The 18,256-nt window shown below is 36.3% G+C and overlaps 2 protein-coding genes and 1 long non-coding RNA gene across 4 annotated transcripts; 2 read left to right on the top strand and 1 right to left on the bottom strand.

Moving 5' to 3' along the window:
- Nucleotides 1–1,787: 1,787 nt before the first annotated feature.
- On the top strand, nucleotides 1,788–8,704 carry LOC121254132. The gene is made up of 3 exons (XR_005938582.1): nucleotides 1,788–2,081; nucleotides 6,482–6,488; nucleotides 8,695–8,704. It is a non-coding gene; the product is annotated as an uncharacterized LOC121254132 (long non-coding RNA).
- Nucleotides 7,175–7,869, top strand: LOC121254131. Its single transcript, XM_041154097.1, has one exon. The coding sequence runs from the start codon at nucleotides 7,382–7,384 to the stop codon at nucleotides 7,589–7,591; it is 210 nt and encodes a 69-aa protein (XP_041010031.1). The 5' UTR covers nucleotides 7,175–7,381; the 3' UTR covers nucleotides 7,592–7,869.
- A 2,237-nt stretch (nucleotides 8,705–10,941) lies between the features above and the next one.
- On the bottom strand, nucleotides 10,942–13,818 carry LOC121255951. Of its 2 annotated transcripts, XR_005938892.1 has the most exons (3): nucleotides 12,936–13,812; nucleotides 11,806–11,884; nucleotides 10,942–11,414 (listed from the first exon to the last, which is right to left on the bottom strand). XR_005938892.1 is itself a non-coding variant. In XM_041156519.1 (2 exons), the coding sequence occupies exons 1-2, from the start codon at nucleotides 13,330–13,332 to the stop codon at nucleotides 11,398–11,400; spliced, it is 414 nt and encodes a 137-aa protein (XP_041012453.1). In that variant the 5' UTR covers nucleotides 13,333–13,818; the 3' UTR covers nucleotides 10,942–11,397. The 2 variants fall into 2 exon arrangements, 1 of the variants encoding a protein (XP_041012453.1); XM_041156519.1 differs by lacking the exon at nucleotides 11,806–11,884 and having other exon boundaries at nucleotides 12,936–13,818.
- Between the last annotated feature and the right edge of the window lie 4,438 nt (nucleotides 13,819–18,256).

Here is an 18,256-nt window from a genome sequence, read left to right as displayed (position 1 = left end):
GGGTAGATTTGCTTGTGCGATCCAAAAGGTAAATTAAAATGGGAGTAGGTTTCATCAAGAAGGGGATGCCGTAGCGGTCCAATGTAAATGGGCTGGCAAGCAATGATTCCTTCACGGCCATTAAGGTCGGTTTGAATTTAAATATGAGTTAGAGATAATTTTAAATGAGTTGAATAAATTATTATCATGATATTATTTTTAATAATATTATTATTTTGAGATTTAAAAAAATTAAATTATTTATTATATTTTATGTGAGAATTTGAAGAAGTTGTATTGATGAGTTGATGTAAGTTTTGAATCTAAACGGGGCCTAAAACAACGTCTATTTGAGAAATGATTTGTACAAATTTCAAATCAGACTTAAGGTCTTATAAAAAAATAGATCTTACCTTAAAAAAGTGTAAAAGAACTATTATTTATTAGTTAGACGCACTTTTTTTACAAAGAGAAAACCTTCCTACAGGTGTCTCCTATAACCTGCATATATCGGAATCCAATGGCCAGTTGCCACGTATGCGGTACATGAAGACGTGAAGAGATGTGTATTATAGGGAAAACACTCCCTCTCTCTCTCGAACGAAAATGAAAATGAAAATGAAAACCTCTCTCTGCTCTCTCTCTCTCTCTCTCACGAAAATGAAAACACTCCCTCTCTCTCGTCTCTCGCTCTCTCGATCGCGAAAGGCAAAAACCACCATAATAGACGAAAACACTCCCTCTCTTTGTGCTCTCTCTGCTCTCTCGCTCGACGGAACCTCACTCTCTCCGAATATGTGATTTTGAAGTTTATGCTCTGCTCTCTCACTCCATCTCGGTCACTTTCCTTCCCTTTCGTGACCCTGGAATGACCTCGGTGGTAGTGCCGCTACGAAACCTGCAAGAAAGACGTTGAGGTAGTGCTATTTGGATTTGGATTGAAATTTTTCTTCTCCTCACAGTAGATTAGGGTTTTATTTTTTGTATTCCTAATTTTCAGTTGATTATTTTTGTAGGTTTTTTTTACAATCTATTTCCCACAAAACCTTAACCCTCCCTCGACTCCACCAAAGAATGAAGGTAATTTTCTTCACGTTCTGATATGCAACCCAATTCATAGTGTACTAATTTTTATTACGGTTAGTTCTGGAACATTTACCAAAATTGGAGAAGTCAATATGGTAATCATAATCTTACCCTAGAAAAGAGAATGGTAAAAACCTTAGCGTATACTCATTTATGCTCCTCACAATTATTATAATTCAACTGCTCCATCTGTTATGATCTTGAATCAATTAGTGTAAGTTTTATGTTAACCAATTAGTTATGCATTTCTTGGATTTAGTTTGGTTGTTTACAGAATTCTGCCTCTTTAACCATTGATAGTTTTTGCCAAATATGAAAAAAAATTGATGCTACAGTTATATGTAGGCCTGAAATTACACGTAATGGCTTAAGATTTTTTATATCGAATGTGTTCATCCTTTATACGGCCATAATTGAAGCTTTTAAGCATTATCAGGAGTGTTGGCTCGGTCTTGATATCTTTAGTTTTTCAGATATTCACTTTATTATCTTTGGTGTATTTTCTAAAATAAGGGGCTTTATTCATGTTGTTTGTCACTTTATTTGTATATATTTCATGAGAAATTCTAAATGGTATAACGCTTCCTTGTAGAATAACTCATATTTCATGGATGTTTTGTTGTGTCTCACCTCCAAACCACTTAAGCTTTGGCCAGGTGTCCAATCCCACAATTATTCATCTAAATGTTGCTTTTATTCGGTATATGCTACCATAACTGACGTGTAAAATGCAGTATAACAACGATGCTAGCTCTAGTTCAAGTTCTTTGAGTTCAAGAGCAAAAGATAAAGCTGGGTTGGATATACTACTTTGCCACTGTGGAATTCCATCAAAGCTAAGGATTTCTGCCAAAGATACTAGTTTTGGCAGACGATTTTTCAATTGTCCAAAGTATAAGATGGACAAACAGTGCGGATTTTTTCAATGGATTGATTTTGAAATGGAACAAAACAGATGTTGCAAAATTACATTGGAGTTAGCTCAAAGAAGGAACAACAGGATCAATGAAACACGTGTAATGGCTGAAGAAGCAAAATTCAAAGCTACGGAAAAGAAGTACAAGGAAACATTACAAGTTCTATTGTTGTCATGGTTTTGTATTGTTTTGCTTTGTGCTGTAATTTTTGTGATGGTTTGAACAATAGTCATGTATGTCAAGGTTTGAACGATATTCATGTATGTCATGGGTTTGTATTGTTTTGTATCTATTCTTATCCTACGTGTTCTTGGTACATGAATGAAATTTCAATTCCTATTAAAGCTTTACTTGCAACTGTTATGAAATATCAAAACATGATGACTAAGTGACAGTTGCATGAAATTGTTTTTAATCTATTCTAGGGAGTCAAAAATCCCTTCAAATGTCCACTTGGTAATTTGTAATTCGGCCATCTCACTGAAAACGAGCACCATTTTTTCGTCCCTTGAGAGAAGTGAAAGATGAGTAGAGGAAGAAATGAATAAATAAAAAGCACTTCCACTACACCACCCATACAATTCCTGTTTTGATGCTCTTCCTGTTACAAGAGATTTAAAAGGATGGCAAATTAACCCCAGATTAATGGCACCAAGATATCAATGTTTGTTTGATCCTGATTAATGGCACCAAGATATTAATGCCCTTCCTGTAAACGGGATAAACTGGAAAATAAAATTATATACATCTTTTGTAATTCATATGACATATCATCGCTTGTCTCGATGTGTAATTTGGAACTACTAGCCTTGTTTGAATGTGTAATTTGGAGCCTCATACTAGCATTAAAAAACTTTGAAATTAATTTCCCAATACTTAAAAAACATTATATATGGAAACATTGCATAAGGAAACAAATACAAATACAAATATTCAAAATAGCCAAAATACAAATATATTAGATGCTCCAAATACATTAAGCCCAGAAATTCAACATCTCCAAATTATGATCACAGACTCCAAGGAAACAATGCCTTTATCGGAACCAGCCATTTCCTGTAACATTAAAAAAAAATCAAAGAACTTCCCACAATAACACTACCATCAAAATCCATACATAGAACTGCCGAACAAACAAAAGAACAACAACCTCATGTTTTTTCAATACTGATCCACCCTTTGTGACATGTTGTCATTTACATTTCCAACATCTCTACATGAAAGACAAAAAACGCATAAAAATAAAGTTATATGAGTAAAATACAAACAAAAATTTGAATATTTGTACTATACCCCAATAAAGGACAGCTGTTTTTGGTATGACCCTCAATCTTACAAATGCTACAATGCCTTTTCTTCACTGATTGAGTCTCTCTCGGGTTCTTTGCTCTCAAAGATTTTGGTCTTCCTTTCGTTGGCACCAGTTGAAGATCTTGTATAGTTTGTGAGAAATTTGATATTACTTGTGATCTTAACGCAGGGGATTCGTTATGTGACATGTCTCTGCCGTCTAAATTTTGTTCTTCAATACTATCCATGAGAAGCAACTCCTTGTGTACCTTGTCCAAGGCAAGAGAAATGTGGTCCATTTTAAACCTTGATTGTGACCCAAGTTCTGCAATATCGTAAAACTTCATCATTAAATGGCTTTTTCGCATGATCGGATCTTCTTGTGTGGAAACATGCCACTCGGGATTTGGTATTTCACGGATAGCTCGATTCTTAGCGTTGATGGTCCATCGCTCTAGAACATACTGATGTGACAAACTATCTAAATTTGATTTCTTCATGAATACACATATGATATGCCTACAAAGAAAACCCACAAACTCAAACATATGACATATACATATTGCCTTTGCTTCTTTACAGTCCAAAGTCACATAATAGATACGTTTGTCCCTGGCCTTAGGTGCCACCTCATACATTTTACCCTCACCCTCTTGCTGAACCTTTGTTGATTTGTATCGTTGGCAATTGAATAGCTTGTCTTGAAAGATATTGAAGGACTTCCTTGTATATACTTTGGCCGCCTCTTCTTCAATTTCCCAACATGTTTTCAAAACTGCCCTACTCGATTTCGTTCTCACATCTATCTCTTTCTCCTTAAAATAGCGTGCATCTAAGGCTTTCTCGTATTAATGCACAAAATCACTCACCATCATGCTCGATCGCATATAATCCTTGAAGAATTTATTTATGCTCTCGCTCCTTTGGGTGGTTGACATCCCGGCACAAAATGTCGTTTGCAAGTAAGCCAGGACCCACTTCTCTCTTCTGTTGTAAAGATTTTGGAGCCAATCATTACCTACTTAGACCATACTTCACTAGTATTGAAACCCATTCCTCCTCGAACTCATCAGATGTTACAGTATCATGAATATAATGATGGAACTCTTTTTGAAAGTTGAAACTTGTTATAGACATGTGTAAAATGTTCTGGAAATTTTAGTAAAATATGTCACAAGCATAACCGGTGAGTTGTATTTGGGAGTACCTATGCAATGGCTTTGGCCATTACTTTGTCATCATTAGTAATAATGGTTGACGGGACACGCCCAAGCATTGCTTCCTGCCATGTTCTCAGTAACCATATATAGGATTCAACTGTCTCATTCACTAACAACGCACAACCAAACATTATGGTTTGGTGATGATGATTAACTTCTGAGAACGGCACAAATGGCATCTTATAAACATTTGTGAGGTACGTCGCATCAAATATGACAACATCTCTGAAATACTGATATGCAAATCTTGATCTTGCATCTGCCCAAAAATAGCTTCCCATACACCCATTCTCATCGACCTGCATTGAGTACACAAACTCAGGTTCTTTACACTATCGTTCAAGAAAGTATGCATACAACCTTTGTGCATCTCCCTCTCCAAACAATTTTTTTCTATTATTTCCCAAATAATTTTTGACGTCTTTTCCAATACAACCAATATTAAAATCACCACCTACTTCTTTGCTTAATACCGACATTATCTTCCTTGTCGGTACACTAGACTCATTCAAAGTCTGAATGAGGTTTTTTTGCACGCGTGTCACTCCTCTGTGTCCATGGAGCATACTAGTACTTCTTGGTATGAGTAGCTCATGATTGTGTTGAGAGTAAAACTTGCATACTACCCACCTTTCACCATCTTTTTTTATACACATGCTAGCTTTATACCCAATCTTTGTTTTAGCTGGTTCGGGAATTTATCTTTCTTTTTGTTTCAGACTTTCATGCCTAAATCCTTCCCTTATACAAACATAGTGTACTTCAATTAATTTTTTGTCCTCTCTCGATAATTGGGTATGGTTGGTCCTCGTTGTAAAACTTTTTCGTCTTGCATACACCTTGTAAAATACTTGGGCGTCCTCAACTTCATCAAATTCCTTCCCAATGAACGGTTCAAAAAGTCCACTACTAGAAGTGGAAATGACATTGACTCCATCTCCATCTCCCATATTCACTCCATCTCCATCACCATCTCCCAAATTCACGCCATCTCCCATATTCAATCATATTCCCAAATTCACATTACATTGATTATCTACAGTTTCATCCTCAATAGTTTCATACACAACTTGTGGACAGTTTCTAGTCGTTAGTATCTCAATATCATCACTATCCGAACTCCACCCAAAATCCTTCATTCCAACATAAAACAATGTAATCAATATTAAATTAATCCCTTAAAAACTAGAGAGTATAAAACAATGTAATCAATATTAAATCAATCCCTAAAACAATGTAATCAATCAACTTGTGGCCGAGGTGTTACTGGAGTAGTCTAACATGGATAAATACTATATGTCAGTTTAATTTGATGGTTTCTTGGGATGCTTTTCCTGTGTGTGACAAAGTGGTATAGAATATATGCCACCAATGTAAAAAATCACAGACCGATAATGCATTTTCTGTGTGTGACAAAGTGTATACACAGATTTTTCATTCTAGATTACAATTGAAAACTAGAGAAAACTAGAGAATAACAAAACACAAACCATGATTTTGACTGGTTTGTCGTTGTGCAGACAGTGAGAAACCAACACCAAAAACCCTACATCAAAACACACAAAACACAGACCATTAGAAATTAGGGATTACAAAAAATTAGAGAAATTAGGGATTACAAAAAATTAGGGATTACAAAAAATTAGGAATAAGAGAAAATCGGAGATTAGAGAAATTGGTACCTGATTTGAGGTCCTCCGACGGTGAAGTTGCAGGTCAGAGTTTCGGGGTCTTAATTCCAGGTTCTTGATCGAAGTAGAGAGCGAATGAGAGAGAGGGAATGAGAGAGAGAGAGAGAGAGCTTCTGAACTTCGTCTTAGGGTTTTCGTGAGGGAGATCGAAGGGGAGAGAGAGAAGGAGAGAGATTCGAAGATCGGTTTAGGGTTTTCATGAGGGACAAGTCAGATCGAAGGGGGAGAGAGAGAGAGCGAGCTTCTGGAGATCGATTATGGTGTTCGGAGAGGGAAGGAGAGTGATGGAGAGCGAGAGAGGTTCCGTCGAGCGAGAGAGCAGTGAGAGCGAGAGAGCACAGTGAGAGCGAGTGTTTTCGTCGAGTGGGAAGGGAAGAGAGCAGTGATCCCCTGCTATGCGTGTTGAATGGTTTACTGAAGAACACCTACGTGGCAGCTCGTGATTCGTCTCCGATAAATGCCGTTTATAGGTGCCACCTGCCCGAAGATGCTCTGTTTTACAAATGGGTTGTATGAAGATTGTTTATTTAGGGCTTGTACTTAGTATTACTCTTTGAGTTTATTTAGATACAGTCATGAGTTGTATAAGTGTCGTGCATTTATTTTAAAAAAGAATGAGGTCTATCATATATTAAAAAATTAATTTTTTTATATAGATTTTATATTTATTCATTTTTTTTTTCAAAAAAAATGTGAAATGCACTCTCTATATAACTGTAAATATTATTTATCAAAACTATAAAAACGCACCATATGTGAATAGTCTAATCTAGTTCCTCACACACTTAGCTTCCACAATACATATTCTGTACAAAAGAAACACACTTAGCTTCCACAATACATATTCTGTACAAAGGAACTGCAATCACAATGTACTTTTTGTTGAAAGAAGGAATGGGAAGCAATAAGCATGGCCAAGACATTAATCCCCAGCTAGCTATGACGTGCCAAACTAGCTAGCGGTACCACTGGATCTATCATCCAAGTCATCATGACCAACTCCGCCCCACAAACATGGCTCTTTTATCTACTTTCCTTTCCACCAACGTCTCAACTCTCTCTCCCGGCCCTAGATTTCCTTATATATAAACACCTCCCCAGAAACTCCAATTCCTTCAGTACTTACCTCGATCGATCTCTTTTTGCCACTAACCAAGGCACATAATTTAAGATATCATCAAAGTTAGCTCGAAGCTGGATGTCGGACTGGGGTCCAGTGTTTGTGGCTGCGGTGCTGTTTGTGCTTTTAACTCCGGGTCTGCTTTTCCAAGTGCCTGGGCGCCATGGCTGCGTCGCGTTTGGCAACTTTCAGACCAGTGGTGCATCCATACTAATCCACTCCCTCCTCTACTTTGCTCTTACTTGCATCTTTTTGCTGGCCATGAAGGTTCACTTGTACATTTATTAATACCCCCAACCAACAGATAATGGGGGTGTTAATCGCTAGCTAGCTTGTTACATGCATAAGCTAAGTGCGCGCATGGTCTACATGATATCATGTGTTAATTCTTGTTAGCTAGTAATAATGAAGGGTTCTTGATTTGAATCCTCGAATGTGTCTACGTACGTATTTTGTAATATTATAACATGATTAATTTCTCTAGCTATCTTCCTTGTATTATTGATATTCCGCGACGACTTGTGCTCAAGTTGAATCTAAAATCTGCAAATCCAAATTCCATTGAATCCAACCGGATTTCATGCATGTGTTGTTAGGAGCAATAAAATTATCACATTTCGCAACGAGAATGCATAGGGAATCGTCCAACTTGACAAAGTATAGCTTTCGATCAAAGCTGGGTTAAGACTGCAAGATTGGGACGTACATTTATTCTTTGGCATACTTAATTTGCTTGTTTTCATATGTACACCAAGTAGCATTGCTTGCTTTCTTGCTTGGAAAATCTTTTGAATGCCGATCGAAGATTAATTGTAATGATGATGATTTAGGATTGGGTGTTATCTCGTTTCCATATTGTTTTGAGTGAGAAATGAGCATTGCATGTTGAGCAGCTGCATGTTGTTGCTAGCTGGCCTTCAGCAACATCTACGTGGGTGGCTGTATTGACACGGAATAATGCGCCTTATCTACTATTGTTGATTGGCTTAGCTTATGATTGGATTAAATGGTCTTTTCCAATTTGACTCGTGGCTAGGCTGATAGTAGTTCAAAAAAGCATGACCACACAATATATGGACATGCAAACATTGTTAAGATAATACATAAAAGTATGCATTCTCATAAAAAACAAATATTAGTAGAGTAATATTATATGTAGTCGTGGAGTCTGTAAATATTGTGCAGTCATTTTGAAAAGAGTGATGTTTACTATTAAAAAATTATTTTTTTTTATGTAGGTTCTGTATTTATTCACTTTTTTCAAAATGATTATACGGCGCTTGCATACTCACGACTGTAATTATTATTTCTCATATTATTATACGAATTATATTAAAACGTAAGGATGTATATACGTATGCCATCTCCCCAATTAATATACTTTTTCATAGTTGAAGAAAATGTAATTTTTCACCCGCTAACATACTTACATATCATCGGGTGTTAGGTGTATTAAAAATGAGGTTAATTTACTAAATAGATTATTTCTAATTAAAATGATATGTTATGTGCATAAGTACATGCAGATAAGTACTTCAATTCAGTTGTTACATGCCCAAGACTGTAGTTCCAACTGTCGAGGAGGGGTAAAGACTAGGCATCGTTTGGATACTATTCTCAACCCATCTCATCTCATCTATCCTATTTCATTTATAAACATCACTCAAGTACAAATATTTTTTAATTTTTAATTTTCAACTTTTTTATCTAATCATTATAATTTCTACAAACTTTCAAATAAACAAAAAAATCAACTTTTTCAATTTTCAAATCTCAAAATAAAAATAGTATTATAAAATTATTTAAAATTTATAATATTTTTATTCAAATTTTTATCTCATTTTCTAAAATTCAATAAAATATCTTAACTGAAATTATTTTATTACTATTCATAAATAATTTTACTACTATTTACATATATGTCTTCTCATCTCACCATCCCAACATAGTCATGCACGCATCTTCCGGATGGAAAATGATTTATCCATAATATTTTATACAACACATTGTACAACAATATGTTAAATGAGATGTATTTTTATAAAATATCTTATAAAAATAACATAATTTTATAAAAATACCATTCATTTAATATATTATTATATAATATATTGTACAAAATGTTACGAGTATATCATTACTCCTTCCGCATCGCTGTCTTCTCATCTATAACATGGGACCAATTTACCCGCCCATGCCTTAGCCCAATCAGACCTGTAATTCTTAGACCCAAGTTCCTATGATCTTGAATTTTGAGTACTTTATCTCAATCTGGAGTCTTAAAAGTGCTATTTTGCAACCAATCACCAATAGGCAAATGCACTAAAATCTTTTCTCTTTTTTTCTCGCAACGACAGCGTATTTCATTTGAAATAAAAAGAGAGTCCATTCAATACAAAATAAGAATAAAAAAAGACAGTCCAGACTCCAAATCGCTCGGCATAACAAAGATCACAACCTACACCAACAAGGAGGATGTGCATGGTGGGCCCAGAGCCCATCACTAAATTCAAATCTTGAATTGGAATGAAATAAATCCTACTAAAACCAACAAGGAAGATGTACTTGATGGGCCGAGAGCCCATAACTAAATTCAAATACACATCCAAGGCCGAGGCCCACCACACCTTTCTATTGTACGTACTTCTGTCTTTAGTAATATTATCCTGCCGATAAAAAGTACATATCTATAATATTTGAAAAATGTCAAGTTATAATTTTTTTTAACTCTACTTTAAATGAAATACATTTCTATAAAATTAATTTTTTTAATAAAGTAATAAGTTTCTAATAATTGATTTTAAAATAAAAAATAATATTAAATACAGTTTTAACTTGTACAAATACTTGTACAAATTTCACGCTCTCTAAGAATTGATAAAATAATTTATTATTAAAAAATAACTTTTTCCTGTAGATTATATATTTATCTAATTTTTTAAAAGTGGGTGAAACTTTGTAAATATTATTTCTCTAACATAAATTAAAAAAAAAAAAAAAAAAACACAATTTTTTAGCTGCATCACACCCGTCACTACTTAGGTTGCGGAATAATAATAGGAAGAAACCCCCAAAAGAGGAAAAGAGACAAAACTGACAAACTGGCAACTGACCTAATCATTACTTATGGCCTATGGGAGAGAGTTCTATTACTTATGGGACAGGTAAGCAAAGCTTCTGATTGAGAATCAGAGACCTTTGGCAGCAAAGCTTACGCTCTCATCCCCCGGAATTCACAACTAACCAACCGACCTTATCGTTGAAGATGCGTTCTTCAAGCCTGTCTTTTAACATTCACAACCAAACCCACCCTTTGATAATTCTTTTCATTTAATTATTACAGTTTTTTTAAATTAACATATAAAATAAAATAAATAATTCAATTTTTTTAAATCTCAAAATAAAAATAATATTTAAAAAATATATTATAACAATATTTTATTCAACTTTTAACTTTAATCTCAATTCATTTCATCTCATCTGCAAAAACAAAATATATCTATTTTTCTCACGCTTTGTTATTAATACTTGCAGGAAGAGGCACAACCAACTCCCCGGCAAACAAAAATTATGGTCCAATAAGGGAACTAAATAATCCAGAGACGAGAAAAATAATTCGGGCATGATTGACAAGAAAATAAATAAATAATATGTTAAAAAACTCTATTCTTGTCAGGATTTGGAACACTATCACTTTCAGAAAATAAACAAGCAAACATGAGAGACCATTATAATGCCGAATGGCTACAATTGTGTATATATATCCATAACCACGAAAGAAGATTAACCCGTAGTAAAATGAAATATAAATGAAGAAAGAAACTGGGAATAGTTCCTACTACTTCTTACAACTAGGAACTCAGTAGGCAGTACGTGGTACATGAAAATCTTTGACAATTCTCTATATCTATTACTATCCACATATCCAGCAACAGATTAGTCAACAATTATCCACAATACCTGCATCAATAAGAAGCTCAGTGTTCTAATTGTGTCCCTATGGTTGCTAGAAGGAGCATTATACACAAGAACAACGCCGCTACCCAGATCCTTCCCGACATAATTCAATCTTCTGTCATAACCATCTTTTCTCTTCACATAAGTTTCCATGCTGCAGCAATGAGAAGGAAGCCATTGAAGAAGGGAAAAAAAAAGTCAAACAGAAATCTTCCAACACAATTTTTTGGTAAAAGCCTACTTATTCATCAAGCAGGCAACTCCACCCGCACCCCACTTTCCCTTAATTTTTAATGGGAGAAGCGGAGGGTGCCTAATGCACCTAAACCAAGTCAGTCCATGCATGTATATGAAAATTTTCTGTCATTCTCAAGTTAAGCGCAGAGAGTGTATAGAGGCACAGATAACGAGCAGATGTGCAAGACATCTTATGAGGAAAACCAGATATAGCCCTTGGAGAGAAGCAACATAGCTATTTACTCATTAAAACAATGTGTAACACAATGTTCTACAACTAATCATTTTGATGTATCCTAAATACTCACCCAATGTAAAACTTGTCGTTCCCGATCAGCATCATAGTAAAGGAAACACTCTCAGGTATTGGGCCTCATAGCCATAAGTCTTCAAGGTTGGGAAAATAATATAATAAAAAATTAGAGATCACCAATCATGTAGGTTTTGCCTTCGTGCAATTTCATTTATAATTTTTACAACATACTAATGTCTCTGCTAAATGCCTTTTGAATTACGAACTATGCCCGCACAATAAAACACCATCACAAGCAAAAATACAATGGGGGAAAAGAGACAGTTGCTCAGCCTTTTGGTATTACAATGTATAATGAAGACGTTGATGTCCCAATCATCAACAAGCAATAATAAAACACTTAGATGTCCTGATCATTTATCTGGAGATCTGGAATAACATAATCAAGCATGCTAGCATGCATGAATACTTGTATCATCAACTATTATCATGCTCTATACAACAGCTAAAAGCACCAACAAATATGAGGATGAGAATTAAAAAGATAATCCATTCTACAGAGTTGTTAACTACAAACATAATGTATCACACATCACCGACAAAATAAGACGTTCTAAATTCTTCGTAATCAATCTAATCATGAACCAATCTCTGATCAGTTTCTTGATTCTTCCTTTTTCCTCTCCTTTTTCACCCTTCTCCTTCGCTTTTTTTTTTAAAAAAATCCCAGTAGTTCCATATCCAAGAAGAAGAAACCGTGCCGAATTTGCTTGATAAGATATGCATATAGCAGCAAAATATCTAGAATGGGGTTAATGAAGCTGGGCCGATTACTATGGAAACTTTTTGACCTATGAATGGGAAAGAAGGCAGGCAGGTAGGATATAAGAGGCAAAGTAAACAGCACCCCAAAGTGTCATATAATTCTGTCATATAATCCTAGGACTTCAAAATTCCGGTGAAAAGAACAAAGCCATTAGAAAAGCAGCAGAATAAGAAATTCAAATATTAGAGCTTGACTATCAACAAGCAGGATGAAAGAACAAACCAATTCCTGGCAACATTAGCAAGAAACAAAAGCATTGAATTCAATCATACAGACAAAAGAAACAAATCCCCAAAACAAACATTAATTCAGACGAATTCAATACATAAAAAACCTTGAAAATTGATAATATCTCTTACCAGGAACGTCCTTCCGCGGCGTGGGCGGCGCCGTGGCGTAACAGAGAAGGGAGCGACCGAGCATCGAGACGGTCGAGATGATTCCAGCCACGTACAATACCATGACCAGCCCGAGAACCCATGGCATCAATATGAAGCCAATGAAGAAAGTGACCGATCCGCAGAGCATCAGGGCCAGAGAAATCCCCAGCAGCAGCGAAGCGAACCCCGCTGGCGAGATCTGCGCCGCCGAATAAGGCCGCCGGGAGGCTGACGAAGATGATGTCGTCATAGCCGCCGGCGGAGAATTTTCGGAGAACGGAATCGGAGACGGTGGGGATCGGAGGATGTTGAGGACCAGAGCAGAGAGCTCGTAGAAGATCCTAGATTGCTCGTCTTGATGTTGCCTTCTCATCATTCTTTTGCCAGAAAATTCGAGATTTTACGTAAAAATCTTAGAGACCAAACCCAAACAACAGAAAAAATTCTAAGAGGAAGAGGATTAATTATAAACTTTAAAACCAAAAAACCGCTTTCTTTTTATTTTTACCCAGAAAACGAGGCAAGTGGATAGACTCAGAAATTTTATCTACAGCGGTTCTGTTGATTGAAGAGGCTTTAACTTAACTACATGTGGAGAGTTGTTACGGGCAGAGATTTGTTTGCTTCCCAGGAGATTCTTCCTATGAAATCTAGAAGGAAAAAAAAACAGCGAGAGAAAGGGACGCGGCGGTGGTATTCTGATTGCAGAGACAGCTCCGCGATTTTTATTTTCGCTTTTTCTTACGCTTTTTCAAATTGTCTGTTTTTAGTTTGGATAGAGGGAAAATTTTCAGATATATGTGAAGAGAATGTGCGAGCGTGCGTGCGAGCTCGCGCCAAGAGGGTTGAGATGGAGGTCCTTTTTGTGTGGATGAGAGATGTGGCCCGCGCGTAATCATGGAGCGTGTAACACGCGATCCATGCTTGGGGTGGGTGTAAACTGTGGTGATTTGGTAAGACCATCTGACGTGGCACCCTTATCTTCAACGTAATTCTTGACAGCCTTCTTTGTATGCGCGTGCTGTCAGACGTTAATTATCCGATACAAATAAATACATCTGTACTAGTCGGGCTGTATAAATTTGAACTGTTTAAAATACGGAAAATGTAACTTTATCCGTTCTATTTGTCCTCATATTTTGACATTTTATTTATTTTAATTTTTTTACTTAATAATTAAAAAAATAATTGATATATTTTTATATTTTTTAAAAATATTTTAAAATGATAAAAAAAATATTAATAAAAATATTAAATAAAAATAAAATAAAAATTTTGAATTAATAGTAAGGTTAAGCGGTACACTCTAAAAGACAGAGTAGCTACTTAGAGTGCACCGCTCTTAAAATATAAAGAAGAATATTGTTTGGTTTATATCAGTCTCTCTCTAATTACTGAGGTAATTTTAGATAATATAGAAATAATAAAAAAATAATAATAAATAATAGTGAAGTAGTTTACTACTTCTCTAGTCAAACAGAGTCTCAAAATCTAATTCCTTAGATCATCCGTTTGATTTACATACTAAATACAAAGCCTACTATATCAATTTATTTAATAATGAATCTTTATAGTAAATAGTATCATGTTACACCGCTACGCTACGCTTATAAAAAGTATAATTTTAAATCTAAATTTGAAATAATATATAAACACATGAGAATAAGATTTTTGTAAATGTTTAATAATGTTGTCCTGTCCATGAAACTTACACGTGAGATAGTAGATACAATAAAACAACTTCGCGCGCATGGTGCGTGCCCTGACTTTTTAACAAAATTAGGTTAAGTTAAATAAGAGTGGATCGGAGTACTTAATGGGGTTGTCTAAGCAATAACTATATACAGACAGCGAGAGAAAGGTGCACGTGCTTAATGAAATTATTCCTCATGCCGTGAGAGTGCTAAGAGTCATTTTACTGATGTTTATAGAGCATATTTATAACAATACAAAGATGTATTCGACCGTTTGGGTCTCGGAGATGCGACGTTAATACGTGATATTTATGATCAATAAAAGAAAAATGCGTATTTGACTAATATTGATTAATTACTTAACGCAGATATCGGTTGCATGATATATAGGAGGTTGGTTTCCATAGAGAGTGGATATTCATTTGGTAAGCGTTTTGAAAATATATTTGTAGGCATTGATTGATGTTTGATTGGTTCTAATATTAACAAGGATTCTGCAGGAGAAATCACAAGTTCAGCAGCAGCCATTCTCAGGTGGCTTGGTCTCTGAAATTTAGAGCATTCTGGTCCCCATGATCTCATTCTGATCAGTTAGCCTTATCTGAAAGATCTGATGATTTTCTATAGTTTTCCTCATTAAATGCACTTAATTTTCAATTATATCGTGCGGCAAATTATAACTTCCAAGTAGTCATCAACGATTGATCAGTCAGGTTGTAAAATGTTAACACTAATTTTCATTTTTTATTTTATTTTTCCTGATTTGATTTGGATCGTGTTGAAGAAAACGTTTCGCTGTATTTCTATTGATTGTATTGTGGCTATTACAATGATGCCTTTATAGTTTATATACTTGAGCTAAAAGAATTGTTGTACATAATCGAATATTCTAGGCCTAGAGAATGGTTTGTTACAGAGGGTGCACGCTGCTCATGCAGCAGGTGGTTACGTGATACTGCTATGGTCCTTTGGTTGTGATGCTTGTGAACTGGATTTTACTGTAGAGACAATATAAGCCTTAACATCCTCCTCAAGTTAAGCGGCAATTGTTGAAGGTGTAGACTTGAACATAGAGTGGCAAACCGTGCCGTTGAGAGTGGCTTGGTAAGGACGTCGACGAGTTGATCTTTGCCAAAAATGAAGGCCACATTCAGAGACTTATTAAGAACCCGATCACGTACAAAATGGAAATCGATCTCCTCGTACTTCAATTGAGCATGAAAACCGAATTTGAAGAAAGATAAGTTGCACCCATATTGTCACAATAGATCAAAGGAGCACCAGTGAGATGAACACCATGGTCTTGGTAGAGATGTTGGAGCCAAATTACCTCAGCAGTAATGTTGGTAACTGCTTTGAATTTTGCCTCGGTGGGAGAACAGGCAATAGTAGGCTATTTCTTTAAAGACTAGGAGATTAAGTTATCACCAAAGAAGATACAAAAGCCATTGGTTGAAGGCCGATCATAGCGACACCCCACCCAATCGACATCGAAAACTGCAGTGAGATTAAAGGTGGAGGATGGTGAAATTTGTAAGCCAACATTAGAGGTTTGTTTGAGGTATCGCAAGATACGCTTAACTGCTTGTCAGTGAGGTACATGAGGGGATGCATGTATTGACACATCTTGCTAAGGGCAAAAGCTAAATCAGGTTGTGTAAAAAAGAGATATTGGAGTGACCCAATTGTGCTGTGATACAAGGTAGGATCTTTGAAAAGATTGCCCGTGAAATCACTTAACTTTTCTGAGGTAGCCATTGGGGACTTGACAGGCTTTGCAAGCTGCATATTGGTCCTTTTGAGCAGATCAGTTATATACTGTTGTTGTGTTAGGAGCAAGCCTTTTGAAGTTTGGGGTGCTTCAACACCCAGGAAGAAATGTAAATTACCTAGATCAGTAAAAGGAAAATCAGTTCACAAGGTTGTGATGAGCTCATAAATATGGTGATGTGATGAGCCCGTGATCAATAGGTCGTCAACGTAAACTAGAACAAAGGTGGTGCTGGACTCAGTTGTGCGTAAAAACAGTGAGGGATTAGCTGAGGAGATTTTGAACCCAAGGTCTACCAAGCAACAACTGAAATGAGAGTACTATACACAGGGTGATTGTCAAAGTCCATAGATGGCTTTATGCAACCTGCAAACATGAGATGGAAACTGAGGGTGAGAAAATCCGGAAGGTTGAGTCATGAACATGGCTTCATGTAAGGGCCCATGCAAAAATGCATTTTGCACGTCATATTGTCGAATGGGCCACTGATGAGTCACGACAAGAGCAAGAACAAGGTAGACAGTGGTGGCCTTCACAACTAGGCTAAATGTTTCCTCAAAGCCTATACTAGACTATTAAAGAAAGGCTTTAGCGATGAGACAGGCCTTCCACCATTCAATGGAGCCATCTGCGAACCGTTTGGTGCGAAATTTCATTTACACGTGACCATGTTAGATGCTTGTGAGGATGGAACTAGGGACCGAATATGATTGGCAAGAAGAGCATTAAACACCTTGGCCATGGCCTCACGCTATTCGGGATGCTGCTGGGCAATGGTGTAGCTTGAGGGTGTTTTGAGTATTGTGTGAGTGTCACCGATGAGAGCACGAGGAGGTGGCCACTTTATAGTGCCTTCAGTGAATTGGCGAGGTCAAAGACAACTTGTGTGCAATCTTGTCACCATTAGGTGTGCAGGTTGCTGAGAATCATGCAGTGGAGTGCTCTATGTCATTGGTGATGGCAGTAGGGAAGAAGAAGGGGGTGAGCCCAAATAGAAGGAAGAGAAGAATTAGTTACCGTTCGAAGATTTAAATGAAAGAAGGGTAGGGTCAAGTAAGTGGGAGAGGGAGTGAACTTGGGCTTAGGCATGTGGGCGAAAGGGAAGTGGAGTTCATTGAATTGGACGTCCTTGGATGTATATGAACGGCCCGTGGGGATGTGATAACATGTAAAGCCCTTGCGGCATGGACTAAGGCGGAGAAAGACACAGGCCAGTGATCAGTACGATAATTTTTTTGTGTTGTAGGGTGTTGTGAGTGGCCAGCATTCAGAACCAAATACTTTTAAGGATTTATAATCTGGATTTTTTTGGTGAAGAAGGAGATACGGAGAGAAACAATGAAGATACGAAGATGACATAATATTTATTAAGTAAACGACATGAGTGAACGCAAATGGCCAAAAATTAAAAGGAACCGAAGCATGGGCGAGGAGAGCTAAACTTGTGTTTACAATGTGGCAATGTTTTCATTCGATGATGCCATTTTGTGTATGGATATGTGGGCAAGTCACACGGTGAATAATGCCACAGAATAATGCCCTCCCTCCAAATCTGATTGGAATTGTTTTAGTTTTGTTTTAAATTGAAGTTCAACTTGTTCTTTGGACTTAAAAAAAATTTCAAATGCTTAAGATTTTGTTTTGGGAGGAAACAACAAAGTATAACGTGAGTAATCATCTATAAAACTAATATAAAATTTATATCCATCATGAGATACATGTGGGAAAGGTCCCCATAAATCTGAGAAAACAAGTTGGAATGGTTTGGTGGATTTTTGGAGCTGTGTATGAACTAGTTGTCTATGGGATTTTGCCTTAGCACATGCATTACAAAA

Source organism: Juglans microcarpa x Juglans regia, chromosome 3D, assembly GCF_004785595.1.
Source record: "Juglans microcarpa x Juglans regia isolate MS1-56 chromosome 3D, Jm3101_v1.0, whole genome shotgun sequence".
NCBI lineage: Eukaryota > Viridiplantae > Streptophyta > Magnoliopsida > Fagales > Juglandaceae > Juglans > Juglans microcarpa x Juglans regia.
This window is presented reverse-complemented; position numbering and strand designations above follow the sequence as displayed.

Bases quoted from the DNA above. Each gene is read 5' to 3' on its own strand.
- LOC121255951 (XM_041156519.1), bottom strand. From the start codon at position 13,332: ATGATGAGAAGGCAACATCAAGACGAGCAATCTAGGATCTTCTACGAG.
- LOC121254131 (XM_041154097.1), top strand. From the start codon at position 7,382: ATGTCGGACTGGGGTCCAGTGTTTGTGGCTGCGGTGCTGTTTGTGCTT.